Genomic DNA, 19,302 nt, shown 5'->3' with positions numbered 1-19,302 from the left:
TAAAAAAAAAACACACATCATTGTAAAATCAATACATTCATCGCTTCGCTCAGAATCTAATATGTATATATTTCATATAGGTGCACTCGTACAGGTAATTGGAATAAAGGAGATCGTTAGGTAATAGAGCATATTATACATATCTAAGGAAATTTAAAATATAATTTTTTAATTAAATAACTGGTATCTTTACCAGCTGTCCAAGTTTTATGATTATTATTTTATGAATGTGCAATATATATATTACAATAACATGTTTTAAATCTTCTTAATTTTCAATACAAATTATTTCATCAACTATTCATTACAAATAGGTAGGTACAATACATTGTGAAATTATATAATCAACTTGACACTTTTAAAAATATTAAAATTTGTTTTATTCTATTATAAAGTTCAATATAATATTTAACTAGGTGTGTAAGATTTTAGACTATAATAGTATATAGGTAGTATATAACGTATATAAATATATATCGCTGTTTTTATTAAGATATTTTGAACCAACATTTTAGACATTTTCATATTTTGTGGACCTTCTAGTTTTTAAAAATATTCAGCACTATCTTATTATTTATTAATATTGTAATTAATCATTACGGACGAAATTCGATAAGACAATCGTATAATCTGAAAAACAAATAATTTTTTTAATATTATTTGTATAGTTGAGTGTACCTTTATTAAAAACATACTGTTGAAAGCAATGGGAGATTAATAGATTTAGTGGTAAAATTCATTTTTAATTTATTTGAACTGTTCATTTGCATTGTGAATAGAATCAGCTTTTTCATATGTATGTCCATTCTTGTCCAGTCACAACAGTATAATCCAAAATTGACTTCTTCTCTCTATTGAAACAAATACAATTTCATGTTGAAAACACGTACATTTATGCTTGGTTGAAAATACAATACTCTATCGGTTACGCGCTGAAATAAACTACAGTACATGTATGACTGAACTCCTGCATAACCAAAGGTAAACACAAATTTCAACGTTTCTGGATTAAAAAACGATCCGTATTCCAGGAAGTACTGTATAAAGATATTCTCATTAATAAATTATATATTGTAATGAAACTATGGAAATTAATAATGACCTTATCAAGTATACATGTAATTATTTGACTTTTAAATTGTATTTTACATTTTACTATAATATAATATTGCACTTACCACTACTATTAAGTAAGGCATGCATATCATCCCTAAAGCATCTGCCATCAACTGAATCAAACCAATTGGACGTATAATGTCATAAAGCATTTTTAATTTCCTGAAATTTTACTTCAAAGTTAATAGATTATTCAATTTACTTAAAACTTTATAATTTATATTTAATAACTCTTTCTATTGTCTCAATAATATATGTACTTCGTAGTTCGTCATTAAGTAAGTAAATCATACAGTAAGAAAAAATATTTCCGTCTCAGTGGCGTATACTACGTAGCCTGGATTAAGAATGGTTAGGGGGGAGGGATTAAACACAAAAAACTCTCTGGCTACGCCACTGGACCATCTATATCACTAAGTAATTAGCAAAATGCAATAATATAAGTATATTTTACGATAACACGGTTTAAGTTGATTTAATAGTTGCGAAAAACATTGCATTTATTATATTATTATAACGGTGCGGGTATATTTATATCACACATTATTGTTATTAATTTTTGAGTAAATACCAACTTTTTGAATAGGTTCGGACGCTCAAATAAATTATGAAGGAAAAACAATCAACAATTTTTTTTATTCCAATAATAACTTAACAATATTTATAACTTTTGATGAATGATGTATTATTTTTTTAAATCTTAGGCATAATTTTTTCAATACGAAATTGAAAATAATTTGCACATTTTTATGATTTTAACGAATTTTGTCAACATTTTATCTTCAAACGCTCGTAAAAAATGACTGTGAATTTACACTCATTTTTTTTTAATTCTATTAATAAAAACTTATGGGGATCCTTGTTTACATTTTTAAAGTTTTTTGATAGAGAACAATTTTTTATCAACAATTATTTAATAGAAACGAAAATAAATCGTAAGTTTCAAATATCTTATAAAAGTTCAAAATTAATCGAAATATTTAAAAAAATTATTCTATGTAAAATACTAATATTACTATTAAGTGAACATTTCAAGTGTCTATAGTAATTTGTTTTTGAATTACAATAAAATAAGAAAAATGATTTTGTCGAAATTGGGTTCGCGTAAAAAATAAAAAATATTTTTTTTCCCAATTAGGAAAGCGAATTTTATTTTTACTTTTGGCCTTTGGGAGGTTAAAATAGACAAGTATGTACTTTCCTTGATGATTGGGAAACCTTATTCAACCTACCAGAAAAGATATTGAAGTTCAAAATATACATCATTGTAAAATCAATACTCTCAGAAATCAGAATCTAAAATGAATAGGTACAATACTACAAGCAATCACCTTATGTATTCTATTTATTATAATAATAATAATAATAATAATAATCATAATAATAATAATAATAATTTATTTTTGCAAATTTTAGTATAAATATTTATTATTCAGACAAAAAACGGTATAATATGTTTAATGTTTATATTAATAGGTATAGTAATTATCATATTGTTATAAATTATTTAAGACAGAAGACAGACGACAGTTATAACTTATATTTAAAATATAAATAATTACTCACTTGTGAATAATTTGACTATCTGAAACAATTGATATAAATGTCTCTAAAAGTTTCTCATCACTTAGTAAGCTATCTAAACATACAACACATAGGTATAAATAATAAGATAATGTAACGCCCTTATATTTTTAGAAAATTAAATAAATACAAAATGTTTAACAAAAGTATTTTATAAAGATTTTATGAAAATGGGATACTTAATATTTACTGTTAGGTAGGTCGTAGGTACATTTATATTTATCACTTTTCTGGTACTAATCTCACTCTAGTCTTTAATCCTTCACTAAAAAGGAACATAATATTGTAACATTATTATAGCTAAAATATAGCCTATATCACTTCATACTTCATACAGAAAAATTAAAATTTGAAATTCCGATTCTAAGTAATAAGATAAGTAGTAAGTACTAACAACGCACCATCTTCATCGTCCACTCTGTATTCCAAAACTTCAAATGCAGATGCTATTAACTTGTATTGAGCTGATATTACCACTAAGATGGTCATTGACAATAGGTCTAATGCAAATACTCCAAATCCGATGTAAAATAATATTATACATTCTGATGCATAAAATATTTTAAAAAAGGCATTGTACGTTTCTACAGTAAACGGGTACCGAAGGTTGATAATGTTAATTTTTTGAATAATCTCTGTATTTTGTGTTGTACTGTTAATGGAGTGAGCATTCAAAACTATTGGCACGATTGCATACGACGTTAAAGTGATCAAAAGAAAGGAGAAGTACAAATTGAAGAATTTTGATAATAGACCACTACATTTTACGATCTTATAATAGTTTCTTTTGTAAAATGTATTTGATAAAAATGACTCATCCGTAATTTCTAGCACATTCCGAAGTTGTTTAGCTTTAAACATTATTATTATTACTTTGAGGTTTCCAATCGTTATACAGACCGTGTAAAATATTATAAATATTAAATCAACATCACTGTTGTTATAATTGATATTGTGCACTTGGTAGAAAAATCCGGATAGACCCAAAATCGTCATACTTGTTGTAAATATAATGAATACAATATTTACAAAATGGTATACATTAAAACCAAATATTTTTTGACTATGTGGGTCCACCATTTGATAAACACCAATTAATTTGAACAACGTAAAATTGGTATCGAAGATTTTCTGTTTATTCATGTTTGATTAAAAGAAAAATTGTCACTGAAAATTAAACAAAAAATAATACAGTGTTAAACATAAAGTGCTAATAGTAATTAATTTTGATTTTTTTTATCATTTTTACATTTTTCTTGAAAATACAAGTTATATTATTTTTAATTGTTAATACTCAATGGTGTCATAATAACTCATAACTAGGGTTATCACCATAATCCGGGCTTACATATAAATCTACGGGCTACAGGTTCAGTGAATTATTCTCCGGGTCGTCATAACAGGACGGCGTATTTTTATATAATTATAAATAGTTTGTCAATAAGTGACAAGAACATTGATTTTCTGACGCCAAAAGATAAGATAAGATACGAATTGTAGTCTTATATAGACTTGTTTTTATTATTATGCCTTATACATTCAAATTATACTACATACTGGTGTATACTGGCTGATGACCTTTTTTTTTTCGCTTATCGGCCTGTCTCCGGGGCTGCTATCTTTCAAAGGTGGCAACCATACTCATAACCATCATTAAGTATTAACAATGTAAAATATCAAAAAAATAAATACTTAGTTTGAAGATGAATTAAAACATTATTTAAATATAGTTACGTTTTTTACCTGCAAATAAACTATTAGATACTAAAAAACCTCTAAAGGGGTTATGAATAACCCAAGCTTACAAAAAATGTTTGACTAACAATCAACCTATATATTATTGTACAATGTAATATTTATATTATACAGGTACATATTGTTGTATTAAGTATAAATACTGAATAACAAAAAAAATTCTTGAATTTATATCATACCTGGTGTTTGTTATGTCGACTATAGCTGAAATTGAACTATAACAGTAGATTTATAACAACGTTTGAATACCGATTTAATGTCTTATAATGTGTTGGGTCAATAATATAGTATCCTAAAACTTGCATTTAATTTGTAGTTTTTAAATATCCCTTATAATTTATTAGGTAGTCTTAATTATAATAATTACCTAAAACTAGAATGTAGGTCAGGTATATTTAATTAATAATTAACGAATTGTAAAATTAAATATTCATACTTTTGTTTTAACTACATATATAATTGTATAAACATTATTAATTTATATTGCCTGTCGTAATTTAACCTCGCTTTTGAGTAGGTCACTGTAATGGATGCGCTAAAATTAAATTAAATGATAATTCAAATATCAATATATTATTATACGAAAAACAATTTTGAGCGGAGACGGTGGGATTCGAGAGAGCTTATATTTTTATTTTTATTTTATAATTAGTATCTATTAAGAATATTAGTAAATAGTAATGTATTCTTCTATTAGTGTTTATACTCCTTAATTTATAATTATTTCTGATTTAATACGGTTATTATGAATCATGTACATATATTTATTTATTTTTAGTTATGTATCATATTCACCACCAATGTCGTGTTTATATTATATACCTAAGAAGTAAGGACTATAGATGTTTCCTCTAGGAGGAAATAAAAATAAAATCAAAATTGTATGATTAGCTATTCTTAATACTAAAAAAAAAATTGTTTTTATTTATGGTGATAAATATTAATGTTAACCAACATTTGTTGTTGTTTAAATTAGTAAAGTATATTTTAGATGTCGATATCTTGATAAATATCTTAAATATGAAACGCCTTTGTATAAATTATCAACTGACGAAAAATAGTAGGACTGAATAAGGCGGCACTCAGAAATATTTAATAGGTATAAAGACGATTCTTTCAATCAAAACCACCTAAATTTGCACTTTTACCTTGACTAATTAAGGTGATTAACTTTTGACACTAATAATACGTTGAACCACTTAAGCCCACACGTAGACATTTTACCCCAATATTAAGGTTTGTATATAACCACCAATGACACAATTTCGTGCTAGACTTAATCATTTTGCTAAATATATTTTCATTTTTCAAATAGGTATAATATATAAGCGCGAGAAATGAGAATATATATTTTTGATTTTATACTTTTATTATTGAATAGTGAATACCATATTAAGTTATAATATAATATTATGTTAATATATACAATATAGTATATACATAGTACATAGTATATACTATATAATATAATATACTATAATATGCACATTTTCTGTTATGCTAACCGTTTATTCATTGTGACTTATATAGCCATGGTTACCAAATATACTACAATTGATTATACCTATACAAATATTATTTAACAATATAAATTGTTGACTTAGATTATATCCTAGACATATAATCATAAGCATTCCTCTATATTTATATTAAATTATTTAAATATTCGACTATTATTTTGTATATTTACAATACAAAGTGTGTATAGTCTTTGATTATTAACAATTATAGTATAGATATAAGAAGAAATAGGTTGTACCGATTGGGTAAATTGTAAAATTGTTGTTCCAATATTTCGATCATCAAAATGTAAAACGTTAATAAATAAAAATATTTAACCATTTAATATTTATCTATCGGTGGTTTTGGAAAATTATTTTACTTCTGAATATGAAATGTAAAGTGAGACGATTAAAAGGGTTAAAACAATAATGAAAATAAAGAATGTTAGAGTTGCATATATTATGTACAATTTTTAAAAAAGAAAATTTCCAAAAAGTTAAGACTTTGAATCATAATAACATAATATGAATGTTCTCTTTTAATAGGACGCTACAACACCCGCATGCCTTTTCTCCATAACACAAGACAATAAATATAACATTACAAATTTTACCTATTTATGTTCTTAATAATCTATTTAACTATGTTGATATGTTTGATTTTAGAGTGACTTATAAATTATTATTGTACATTTTATTATTTTAATATATAAATAACTCATAAATAGTTTTAAATTAAAATATAAAAAATCTTTTGACGTTCATAAGATAATATTATTATTATTTCTAAAATGTATATTAGGTCAAATATTAAATACAACAGAGTTAAATGGATTATTCAGACCGTATACTAATTTCATAGTATATTCAGCAGTGTATGGGTATAAGGACATTAAACATTTATAAAATCAGTTTATTTATAACTCATTATATCAGGGGTGTTTACTGTTTAGGTATATCACTTGAGAGTTGTGGTTTGTCGTTTATTAATGTAAAGCTTATAGTGAATTAAATGGTACAATAACACATAATATATTATCACACAGCAGCTACTTATTAAATTATTTTTTAGTTGTCTAGTTTTTTAAGTTCATATAATTAGTAATATGCATTAATATGTATTAATATGCATTAAAAATCAAAATTGATTTTAAAATTAAATGTTACAAATCATTGAGTTTAAAATGCATTATCATAGTAAAAACAGAGTAAACATAAGAATAATAATAATTAATAATGACTAAAAAAACTTTATAAGTCATCAATCATTAGTGAAAATGTAATTAAACAAATGCAATGGACCTATACGGCTATAATTAATATTTAATTTAGCCATTAATCTCTTTCTGTCTCGTCTATCCCCCCTTAGTTAACTTTCTCACTATAATCTGTATTATTCAACTTATCTTCAGTACAGTTCATCAATTTCATCATCTACATAACATTTTCCCTGGTGAGGGATTACACTTTTTGGCGGGCGTCAACTACACCAGTAGGTACATACCAATGCAAAAATACGTATCTGCAAATTAGTTGCATATCATATATTGAACACTTTATGACTAGTAATACAATTAACATACCTATTGGTAAGGTGTATTTATAATAATTTCTGATTTCACCATACAAAATTATACAATCAGTGATGTAGAGCTGATATAAAATATAAAGCACACACATTTTTTTTCTGCAGTTATTCAGTTTTGAAGAAGTTCTATTATTTCTCTTTAACTGATATATAACCTATGTTATAAAAACCTCCATTAATTAAAACAGTTTGCCAAAGAAAAGTAGACATTATTATTTAACGCGGAATCAATAACCTATGTATTAAATAGGCATTAAAACGTTACCATTTTATTATTATTTTTTTATTTCATATATCACGCTAGCGATACAGCAACAATTATAAATGTATCCAAATAATTTTATTAAAAAGTTAGGTGTATTTTATTATTATTTTTTAATTTCAAGTCACGGTATAACGATATAGAGAAATTTTTGGATCCATGCAAATTCATACATAATATACATGCATACTATTCACATTGCATACAATAAGGGACTAATTCTTTATTCTATACTATTTTAAAATTGTATTCTAAACAAAATGTACAAGTTCTGTTTTCATGGTTAATATTAAATGATAAGTTTTTTTTTACAGTTTGAAACGACAGCAGAAGAGGGTCTATTTGCACAATACTACTCCTCTGCTGCCATCGTTTATTGATGAATAACATTTTAATCACACAATAAATAACATACATAATACGAATAAGTAACATCAGGAAATTGTCAACTTTGCTTCGTCACCTATAGTAATGCATAAATAGATATCAGTCTCGTTTTTTACTCCTATTCTAGGCCCGGTGTCGCACGCACCCGCCGGCCCGGAATCTCGTTAGAATTATTGCCCAGAAAGTGCTCAAGTCGTTTAGAGGAGCTCTGGCTTCAGTCTCAGCTAGCCTCGCATCTTGTTCCTTGAAGCTAAGTATGTCTTCGAATATTTCGTAGAAAGCCTTCGTGGCGTGCTAAGAAGCATACTGTATTCGATTGTTCATGTAGATCGGGACGTCGCCGTCGGTGGGAAAATTATAAGTTTTAATGGAAATTGTTAGAACATTTATACTTACTTCTACTTGTGAGGTTTCTACCAAAATATAAATAATAAAGGGAGGGTCTGCACGCAATCCCCCCTCCCAGATATAAGCTAATGAAAATCATTATAAAAAATGTTATGCCCATAGCCTATATGTAGGTGTCTTTATTGTTTTTAAATTGCTATGATATCAAAATGCGACAAAATATTACCATATTCAATGAAAGGTATAAAAGTGGGTAAGTGGATGTCGCTCTACTGTTCAGTAGATTACAAGTGGGTCACTGTTATGGACGGTGTTAAATTTGAATTCAATGATATAATATTATTGTATGAGAAAAACGATTCTGAGCGAAAACGGTCAGTCAGTCTATGATATTACCAAGTATATTCGATGATATTACTGTGAATAAAGTAATTTACAGTCGTTGCCAGATAAATTGAGACGGCAGCGGTGGCGTGAAAACGGAAAACCAGTGGTTCTCCGTATTTGAATATTATTACTGAAAATACATCAATAAACCAAAAATTGTCACAAAAATTATTTTACGATATTAATTTAAAATCAAATATTCTGATAATAATCTTTTATTTAAGAACAAAAAGTAGAAATTGTAAAATAATATAAATTAATTAATAATAATAATAATAATAAATAAAATTGTTTGCACTGAGCCGGGTTCGAACTGGTGACAGCGCGCGTCGTAGCCAACTATGTGACCTTTGCACCACACTGCCAGAGTAGCTTGGGATACACTTACTGAAAAGCGCCGCCGCCGCCGTCTCAATTTATTTGGCAACGACTGTATATTATGTTTTCCTATTTACGTGGAACCTTGTTTTAAATTTTAAAACCTTAACTATAAAATTTGAAAATTTTATAAATTTTTAACCACAAAATAATTATTAAATTTTAATATAAACATTCAGTGAAATTTTCAAGTGACTAAGGATATTTAATTTTTTTCATCTACCTTTGAAACAATAGCCTAGGAGCTTTCTATTAAATTTTCAAGCTTTTTTACTCAACAGATAAAATTTTATTGATATTTATAGAAAAAAAAAACTAAAAAAATTGAAAACAGACAATGTCCGTAAACAGCTCAAAAAGAGTCAAAATATTTTCAACATTTTATGGTGTATAGAAAATGCTAATAAACATTCGGTGAAATTTTCAAGTATCTACAGTCATTCGTTTTTTAATTACAACAAAATAAGAAAATCGTTACATGAGAAATCGAGTGAATATCAAATGTTGTAAAAATATGAACTTCAAACGCTCATAAAAAATTAATTTGACTTTCTTGTAGACATTTTTTTTTGATAAAGGTAGACAAATTTATCAGGAATTTTGTATTACATTTTTAAAACTTAGATTTAAAAAAAAATTTTTTATGAATTTCTAACTCAAAATAATTTGGAAATGATCGTCATTTTTACGTATCTTGTCAATATTTGAACTTTAAATGTTTATAACAAAAAAATTGTAACTAAGGATATTTAATATTTTTCATATGTCTTTGAAACAATATATTAGAAACCTTCTATTCAATTTTTAAGCTTTTGTACCCAACAAATAAAATTTTATTGATATTTATAGAATAAAAACCTAAAAAAAATGGAAACTGAAAATGTCCCTAAACAACTCAAAATAAGTCAAAATATTTTTAAAAATGCATGGCGTATAGAAAATGCTTATATAAATATTCAGTAAAAATGTCATGTATCTGCAGTCATTTGTTGTAGAGTTACATCAAAAACTAAAATCGATTTTGTGGAAAACCTATTTTGCGTAAAAATTCCCGTTTTCCCTTAATTTTTATATGGTTTTTCCTTGCGTTTTTAAAAACTATTGGGAATTTTAAATTTTGACCTTTTTAATGCACCAACAATATTCACTTTCCCATCGAACAAGATACTGAAGTTGAAAATCGAAGCATTATTTCGACTACTTATCGTGTACACAGACACAAAAATAAAAAATTAATTTAAAAAAAACACACATCAAAATAACTATCGTTTCTCTCAGAATCTAAAATAAGTAAAAATATGGGTTCCAAAAATATAATCTTTTCAATCTCTACGTACACATGGTGAGCTTACTTAACATATCTCAATAAGTAATATTATGATCAACTGGAATAAATATACAATTTCATCCAAGTAAAAATCTATTAAATATTGAAAATAATAAACTGTTTTTAATTCTGTTTTATTTTTAGATTCTGAGCGGAGTGAGGGATCTAGTGGTTTTAGAATGGTGTTTATTTTTATTTTTTTTTTTATCCTGTTGACAACATTTTTACCAGGAGGAGTGCTTCGATTTCAACATATCGTATCTTATCTTTTAGCAAATTGGATCAAGAAGGTACTTTAGAGAAGTTATTTTTCGATTTTCTCAATAGTTATTTAATATTACGGGAAAAACCACCAATAAATCACAAAAAACGGGATTTTAATTTCTAACGCTTTGTTTATCAGTTATCACCATAGAAACAATTAAAATAACGATTTTTTTGTAATTTATAATATTAATTCAACTTACCGGCTATAATAAAATATAAGAACAATATAAAATATCTAGACTGACAAACCGCCTCTGCTCAGAATCGTTTTTCGTATACAACGATATGATATCATTGAATAAAATATTTAAAATATTATTTTAACATTATAATCACGAATAATATTAGTATAAAGTTATTTTAATAATATTATAATATTATCATTACAGAATGCTGTCTGGGTTGTAATCTATTGTACAGCTGAGCGTCATCCACTTACCCACTTTTTGTTCAGTTAATTTATGTACTTTTTTTTAGATTTCAAGAACATCTTTGACTTCTGTGAATCATGAATACTACAGAGAAAAAATATGCGTTTAATTTGACGTTATTCAAAACAATTGGCTATTACCAAATGGTTGATCCAAATAGTAAAAAAATATTTGGTTTTAATATATATAACGTGATCAACATTACGTTAGTTATATTTACAAGTATTATGACTGTTATTGGATTATCGGGTTTTCTTTACAAAACCGATAATATAACATCCCAAGACAACAGTTTTAAAGATTTACAAATGTTATTTTATCTTTCATGTATTGGTCTTGGAAATTTAAAAATAGCTATAACGGTATATAATGCTAATGAAATTTGGAAGTTATTTAATGTAGCACACGAATCGTTTTTATCCAATAAATATTGTAAACAAGACAAATATAAGCTGAATAATTGTGGAAAACAATTTGCAAGAATTTTCCCTTGGTATTTTTTTATGTTTATTATGACAGCAATTGCATGGTCAGTAGTACCTATTGTTGTAAATAATCACGCCGCAAGCAATGAAACACAAAATAATGAAAATATTTATATGACCAATATTGCAAATTTGAGGTACCCTATTACTGTGAAAACATATAACACATTTTATAAGGTTATTTACGCATTGGAATTTATAATGGTATGGTATTCTGCATATGGATTAGTAGTATTTGATCTTTTCATTGTGGCATTACTCCAGTTACTAGCTACTCATTACGAAATAATATCATCTGCGTATGAAAACTTCAAATACAAGGCTGAAAACAAGGATGGTGAGTTGAAATATATTATTTTATCTTTGAAATAAATATATAATTTAACATTATTTTGTTTGTTTGTTTATTTGTATATTTTTGGAATATTAAATATATTATAAATTTATAGTATTTTCCGATTTATTTTAATAGTTAAAATTACATTCAATGAATATTTTTATATAACTATAGTGATTTTTTCTTAAATATAAAAAGTTTTGTGCTCGTTTTGATTCCATATTTCCATGAAGGAATTAGTAGTGGTGTAATTATATGAGTATATTTTATATTTCTAGATACTGTTTTCTGTAGTAATTCCGACTTTTGGAAATATTTGGAGCTTTGGTTTAAAATCTAGTGAATGAAGTGTGCTTGAAAATGTCAGCTCTTTATTTAAATTAAATTTAAATATTCTTATATCAAGTGAAGGGATACCGGATAAATTGAAAATGCAGAGTATGGATTTGACAGATATGTGCCAATTGACAAGCGAAGCCTGGAGTTTTAAGTACCTAGTTATTAAGTCTAGTTTTCTGGTTGTCGATTTGCTTTTAGATGACCAAAGTGAAAACTTTTAATCAAAGAATGAGAGTTTTTAAATTTGCGTAAGGTCATTCATTTTAGAACCACAAAATGTTTGACATAATATTTTGTTGATATTAAACCATTGATAAAATATTTTATAGAAGTGGCTGATATTTGTTGTGACCAGAGCAATTTAATTGGAGATTATAAAGGTGTTGTTAATAATACAATATTTAAGCTGGTCGTGACTCATTTTTAATTATTTGCATTTTGCAGATCTACCCTTTTTATTTTTAAGATATGAAGAATTACAATATATTGAAATTTTTCTGGCATATCACCTATATCTAAATATTCATGCTCATCTGTTTATTCATTCTCTAATTTTTGTTTCTTTGATTTCTTTTCGTAATAATGTTCACGTTTTAGTTTATTATTTTCTCTGATTTTTTCTTTATTTTTAGTGATATTGTTCGTTTTTTGTAACTCGTGGTTTTCATTTGATATCTGAATCCTCTATCTATGTATCATAAAAAAAATTTTACTGAACAGAAAGTTGCCCAGAAAATTTGAAAATTTGGGGAAACTGAAAGTGACTTTTTGATTGACTGACTGATCAACGTCAGCGCCACTAGAGCCTATGATAGCTGGATAAATTAAATTTTTGTAAAGGTGTACTAAGAAAAGATTTTCCATTATTTGCATTTTAAAAAGGTGCTCACAGTTCACACAAGGGTTTTAAAACTTACTGTGTGAATCGTACATTTTTTTTGCTTAAAAAATAAATGGTTGCCATTAGTAACATCTTACAGATTATGATAGTAATAGTACTATAGTAGAAATCATTAGTAGAAATTAGTATTTACTTTTAACAATATAAATGGTTGTCATTGGTTACTCAAACAGATGAGGTAAATACATACATAACATCGTCACGTTACGGTATGATGGCGTCAAATAAAGAAATATTATATTTTAAAACAAATATGAGAGTTTAATGTTTATTTGTAGCATATTATATACTCTAAAACTACTTGACTGATTTTGTGAATATTTCAAATTCTTGTTGGAGATATCAGAAAAGTTTAGGGAGTAGTTTGAACCACGTTCTACTTATACTAAGTGCTATATCAAATTCACCACAGGCGAATTGACCGAGATGGTAGAATTATTTCAGGAATACCAACGCCGATTTCCCCGTGAACGTATATATATATGAACGTTCTATATTTAATATTTTTTTCATTTTTCACGAGTTAGTCAGGTAATTTAGCTAAAAATTGATGTTTGTTAATCTGAATTAATACTCAAACACTACTGGACCATTTTAAATACAAGTTATATCAATAGATTCCTTGGGACTTGGACTTTAAGAGTTTTTATAGATTATTTTTTCCACCCCTTAGGTACCTATATAGCTGAAGCTCACACAAGAATTTTTTTTTCTTTATTTAAACTGTTATCATTGGTAACAAATTATATAACTATTTTATAAATTATAATTAGTAGAAATACAGCATATACATTGTTTACAAATATTACTTATAAAAAAAAAATAAATCTTTGAAATGGGCCAAACCAGGACAGCTATTATTTAATATAGTTTATAAATTAAACCCATATTCATATTATACAAACATTGATACATATATATGGCTATATGTGTATGTAAAACGGGAGACACTTAATTATAGAACATTCTATAAAAATTATAGTAACAAAAGTATTTAAAAAATATAAAATTTGATAAAATGGTATAATACTCTCAATTTACAATATTCGAATTCACTCTAAGTTGAATATTATAATAATTTAGGTAGGTGCCCATAATAATAAATTATGTATACTTGTACATTGAAAGTATTAATTTATTTTAATAAAACGATAATTTCCAGGTAAATTAAGGAAGGAGGAAATTCAGAAAGAACTTGTATCAATAATTTTTGATTGTCAAACCATTTTTAAGTAAATATATTTAGATTTTAATATAATTTAAAGTATTGTTATAGTAGCAATTGCTACATTATTCTGTTGGACACTAGTGTATAAATCGCAAATACAACTAAAATCATTATTTCTATAAAGTCTATCGCTTTGCTAGGTAAATTACGAAATTAATAAAACGTGATTAAATTTAACAAAATAAATATTATGAGATGTAAGCGCATACCTTAAAATCTCCCACATGAAAATATTTGTGTATAATACAATTTTTATTGTATTTAAGCATGTTAAATAATTACTAATGAGTATTAAAATTGATGAAAAATTTCAGGAAATTAGAAACATTATATGGGATTTCTCGGCCAATTGTTTTAGTATATATGGTGGGAGATGCAATAGGTATGATAACTATGCCTTTTTTAATTGTTATGGTGAGTTATTTTTCATAAACTGTAATTATTCTGAAATTATAAACCGAAGTTTTTGTCCAAAATTAATTTACTGTTAAAGCGTTACCTAGCTAAGGCATATGATTAAATATTAATAATATGTATGAGTTTAGTCTTACGTGCAAAATGGATCATCAATTTTCAATTCTAATGTTATGGCTTTTTCGTGGACGTTGTTTGTTGTTGGAATTCAATCGTACATGTACTGTAGTTTACTTCAAAACGTAAACGAAAGAGTAATATATAAACATTTATTTTTCAATTTGTAATATTACTATTATGAATCATAAAGTTTGAATCGTTTAATGGTTCAATTTTAATTTTTAGAAAGAAGATGTAAATTTTGGATTATATGGTTGTGACTGGACATCGTTGGATATTGAGATAAAAAAACTAATATTGATGGCGATGCGAATGAACAGCTCAAATAATTTAAAAATGAAAGTGACATTCACAAAATTTATTGATCTACCTATGTTTGCAAGTGTATGAATAGGAAAAAAATTAATTTATGTATTAAAAATCAATTAATTAGGTATATTATTTTTCAGATTGTAAGATCGTCTTATAGCGTAACATCAGTTTTAATCAATTCAAATATTCATAAAATAACTAAATAAATAATAATATATTTTAATAAGTATAATATTATAATTTATAATATATAGTTCTGAAATAACTTAATGATCACCTAATATTATATAATATTTTAAACAAAATATGTATATGTATTGAAAATACCAATTTACTCATTTATAATGTATTTAGTTTGATAAACATTTTTTTTAAACATATACCAATGCTTTAAATTATAAAATATATTTTTTTCATCATACAATATTATATGTGTTAAATACTTAGATGTATATGCGATTAGATTAGATAATGCGTGTGTATAGGGTTTTAAAATTTCATGAAATTTATTTTCTTGAAATATTTCATTTTGATGAAAAATGAAAATAGAATGTCTATTATACCTAAAAGTTTATAGTCGTCAACTTCTTAGTGAATATTTTTAAAAGTTGGTTTATTGTAAGAAACAAAAAAAATATGTAACATATTTACGTATAATTTATAAGTTTTTTAACAAATTTATAATAGTCATAACAAACTATATGTATGATCTAAGTATTAAATAATGAGCCCGGAGCACCTTCACATCACTCAGCAACATATACACACATATTATACGACTTTTGTACACTTTATAATTACTGAAAATACACTATTATTTCATTCATTGTTGGAATTGACTTCAACTTTATAACAAACCATTATCTTTCGATCGCTGATATGCAACAATATTTTACAACTCATGTAAAAAAATGTTTTTATTCTCAAAATAATGCCAGGAATATTTTTCAGAACTATATAATCTACAATATACAAATATAAAATAATAAATCAACAAAAATAATGTGTTTTTTTAAATTCTAAGTGTGTAATCAATTTATTGTTTCTAATCATCTATAACCGAACACATTTAAAAGAAGAAAAATATTTTTCATAATGTCATTGAAATATTTCAAGAACAGTGAAATTTTCAATTTTGAAATATTTCAATTGCAAAATTTCAAGTGAAATATTTCAAATTTAGAACCCTACGTGTGTATATTCATCATTATTCATTGTAGGTTTGCAGATAAACATCGAACGGTAGAAGCCAAAAGTCTACTAGCCTAACCACTAGGTTAATATTCATGGGTACCTATATTTTTATGACAACATTTTCTATTGTGTAATTAAGTTTTGTATTTTATTACTAATTCTATTTCTATTTATTCAATATAATAATAATGTTAGATAACATTTAAATTAATCTAAGATCTATAATATTTACAGTTTCATATACATAAAACAATTTGTAGGCTGAAAATAGGTCATAACTCATAACTCATATTATACACTCATACCTACTAATAGGTTACCACGGCCATCTTATAAATAGACGAAAACCAGAATCGTATCAAATTGCCTAAAATTTGTGGTGATTTAGGCATTTTCATAAACTCTCAAAACCTAAGTAATACTGTGTATTATACTCGTATACTAATAAAAGCAACCTAAGTTTATTAATACCAATTTATTATTACAATACATCAAAATAGTATATACTATATAGTATATTTTAATACGGCGTTTTGGATAGGCAATTTAGGGTCTTTCAATATAATAATTTTTGTTTAAATAAACCAATTAAATGGATTTAAAAATGGTCAAATGGTTAAGTAGGTAACCGCTAAGATGTACCAAAGAAGTTGAGTGTACCTGATCATTGAGTAAGTCACTTGAAATGGATGTATTAAATTTCAATTCGATGATAAATCAAAGTAGGTATTATATTTAGTAATTTATTTTAATGTTTATAGTAATACGGTATATAAACTATAAATAATTAATAGCATACAATTAATCTAAATGTATAGACAATGTAATTGTGTATATATAATACAATAATATATGTATGAACATCAAATCCCCACGAATAATATTTTTGAATTACAACAAAATAACTAAAATCATTATTCTTCCAAATTTAAACTTCAAATGTATGTAAAAAATTGCTAGAATGGATCTGTAATATTTTTAAATGGCTATGTTCAAAACGTATAAGGAACATCGTATTACATTTTCAAGATTTTTGACTGACCAAACATTTTATTATCAAAAATAATTGAAAAAAGGTGGGTAAGTGGATGTTGCTCTGCTGTACAGTAGGTTACAAGTGGGTCACTGTAATGGATGGTATTAATTTGAATTCAATGATATAATACCATTGTATAAAAAAAAACGATTCTGAGCGAAAACGTTCAGACAGCCTATGATATTAACCAAGTATATTTATTATTTGTTGATATTATTGTGAATAAAGTAATTTATATACAACCTATTTACGTGGAGCTTTGTTTTCAATTTTCAATCCTCAGCTATAAAAGTTAAACATTTTATAAATTTTTAACTACAAAATAATTATTAAATTATAAATTTGATAAATTTTGTTAAAACTTAAACTTTAAATGCTTATAAAAAAAAATTGTGGCTACGTATTTTTAATCTTATTCAACTGCTATTAGAACTATATATCAGGAGCTTTATATTAAATTTTCACGCTTTTTTACCCAACAAATAAAATTGTATTGATATTTATAGAAAAAAAAACTTTTATTTGACTTTCTTGTAGACATTTTTTACATTTTCAAGTACCAACTAGATTCACTTTCCTATCAGAAAAGTTACTGTTGAGGAAAATCCAAGCACTTTTACTATACTAATAGGTGATGACTGACACACAAAAAAAAAAATTTGCGAGTTGTTTCTGATGAAATTTAAGAAAACGGAAATTATTACGTAAAACCAGTTTTCGATGGAATTGATTATTTCTCTGGTGTAACTTAAAAATGAACAACCGTATATTTTTGAAATTTTCACAAAATATTATACTACCATTTCATGATATTTTGAAAAATTTTTTATAAAAATGTTGTCATGTTATAAACAATATTTAACAAAAAATTGGTGTAAAATTGCAGCACCCTCTATAAGCTAATCTTACCTACAATATATTTTATTATTTAAAAACCAGATAGCGCATGTTTATAGTGGCTTCAAAATGTGAATATTTATTTAAGAGATGTCGCTAGTAGTCGGGTAGTCTGCTATTTCAATAAAATTAATAACAATAACGTTGTTAATAGTGATTTCTTGAAAAGTCTCAGATTAACGTCAAACATTGATGAAAACGTCATACTTATTCATAAAGCATAGTCCATAATTATTTTATTGTATGCATACACCACCTACATAAAAATATATGATTCGTATAATAATTATTTTTAAGTAGGCTTACTTAAAAACATTCCAAAAACAATTTTATCTCAACATTTATAAAAACAGATTAGGGGTTTTGTGCTATAAATTGATTTTCGTATGCGATGATATATTTTATCATTAAATTTAAAACTAAACACTTCATTCATTACAAATTACAATTTACAGTGGCCTACTTAATGGCAAAGTACACTCAATACCTACTATATAGTAAAGTGAGTTTCACGGTTTTTTAATGTAAAATTCATAATGATTTATAATTTAAGGTATTTTATATTTCTAAATATATATGTTTTGTTTATTGGTAGCGTCATACAACCATGAAAAAACTTGTAAGAACTAAATTATTTCATCTATATCGTCTTAATTTGTTCGCATACATTATTTAGAAATTTTGAATCATGCTTATGAACCGTATAG

At 25.7% G+C, this 19,302-nt stretch overlaps 2 protein-coding genes across 2 annotated transcripts; one reads left to right on the top strand and one right to left on the bottom strand.

Annotated features, from left to right (window-relative positions):
* Positions 1-535: 535 nt before the first annotated feature.
* LOC132948343 (uncharacterized) lies at positions 536-4,714 on the bottom strand. The gene is made up of 7 exons (XM_061018770.1): positions 4,635-4,714; positions 3,102-3,867; positions 2,683-2,755; positions 1,179-1,278; positions 918-1,037; positions 696-851; positions 536-630 (listed from the first exon to the last, which is right to left on the bottom strand). Exons 2-7 carry the CDS (start codon positions 3,841-3,843, stop codon positions 571-573), a joined length of 1,251 nt encoding a protein of 416 aa, XP_060874753.1. The 5' UTR covers positions 3,844-3,867; positions 4,635-4,714; the 3' UTR covers positions 536-570.
* A 6,695-nt stretch (positions 4,715-11,409) lies between these two features.
* On the top strand, positions 11,410-15,674 carry LOC132948094 (uncharacterized). Its single transcript, XM_061018401.1, has 6 exons — positions 11,410-12,154; positions 14,557-14,626; positions 14,937-15,036; positions 15,168-15,290; positions 15,382-15,540; positions 15,606-15,674. Exons 1-6 carry the CDS (start codon positions 11,410-11,412, stop codon positions 15,672-15,674), a joined length of 1,266 nt encoding a protein of 421 aa, XP_060874384.1.
* The last annotated feature ends 3,628 nt before the right edge of the window (positions 15,675-19,302 follow it).

Source organism: Metopolophium dirhodum, chromosome 7 (genome assembly GCF_019925205.1).
Source record: "Metopolophium dirhodum isolate CAU chromosome 7, ASM1992520v1, whole genome shotgun sequence".
NCBI lineage: Eukaryota > Metazoa > Arthropoda > Insecta > Hemiptera > Aphididae > Metopolophium > Metopolophium dirhodum.
The sequence above is the reverse complement of the archived record's forward strand: the minus strand, read 5'-3'. Positions and strand labels throughout refer to the sequence as shown.

Coding starts and splice junctions, on each gene's coding strand:
- LOC132948343 (XM_061018770.1), bottom strand. CDS start 3,843: ATGAATAAACAGAAAATCTTCGATACCAATTTTACGTTGTTCAAATTA. Junction 1,279..2,682: donor GATAGTCAAATTATTCACAA/GTGAGTAATTAT, acceptor GTAAAATTTCAG/GAAATTAAAAATGCTTTATG. Junction 1,038..1,178: donor TGCCTTACTTAATAGTAGTG/GTAAGTGCAATA, acceptor ATCTTTATACAG/TACTTCCTGGAATACGGATC.
- LOC132948094 (XM_061018401.1), top strand. CDS start 11,410: ATGAATACTACAGAGAAAAAATATGCGTTTAATTTGACGTTATTCAAA. Junction 12,155..14,556: donor CAAGGCTGAAAACAAGGATG/GTGAGTTGAAAT, acceptor GATAATTTCCAG/GTAAATTAAGGAAGGAGGAA. Junction 15,037..15,167: donor TGCCTTTTTTAATTGTTATG/GTGAGTTATTTT, acceptor GTATGAGTTTAG/TCTTACGTGCAAAATGGATC.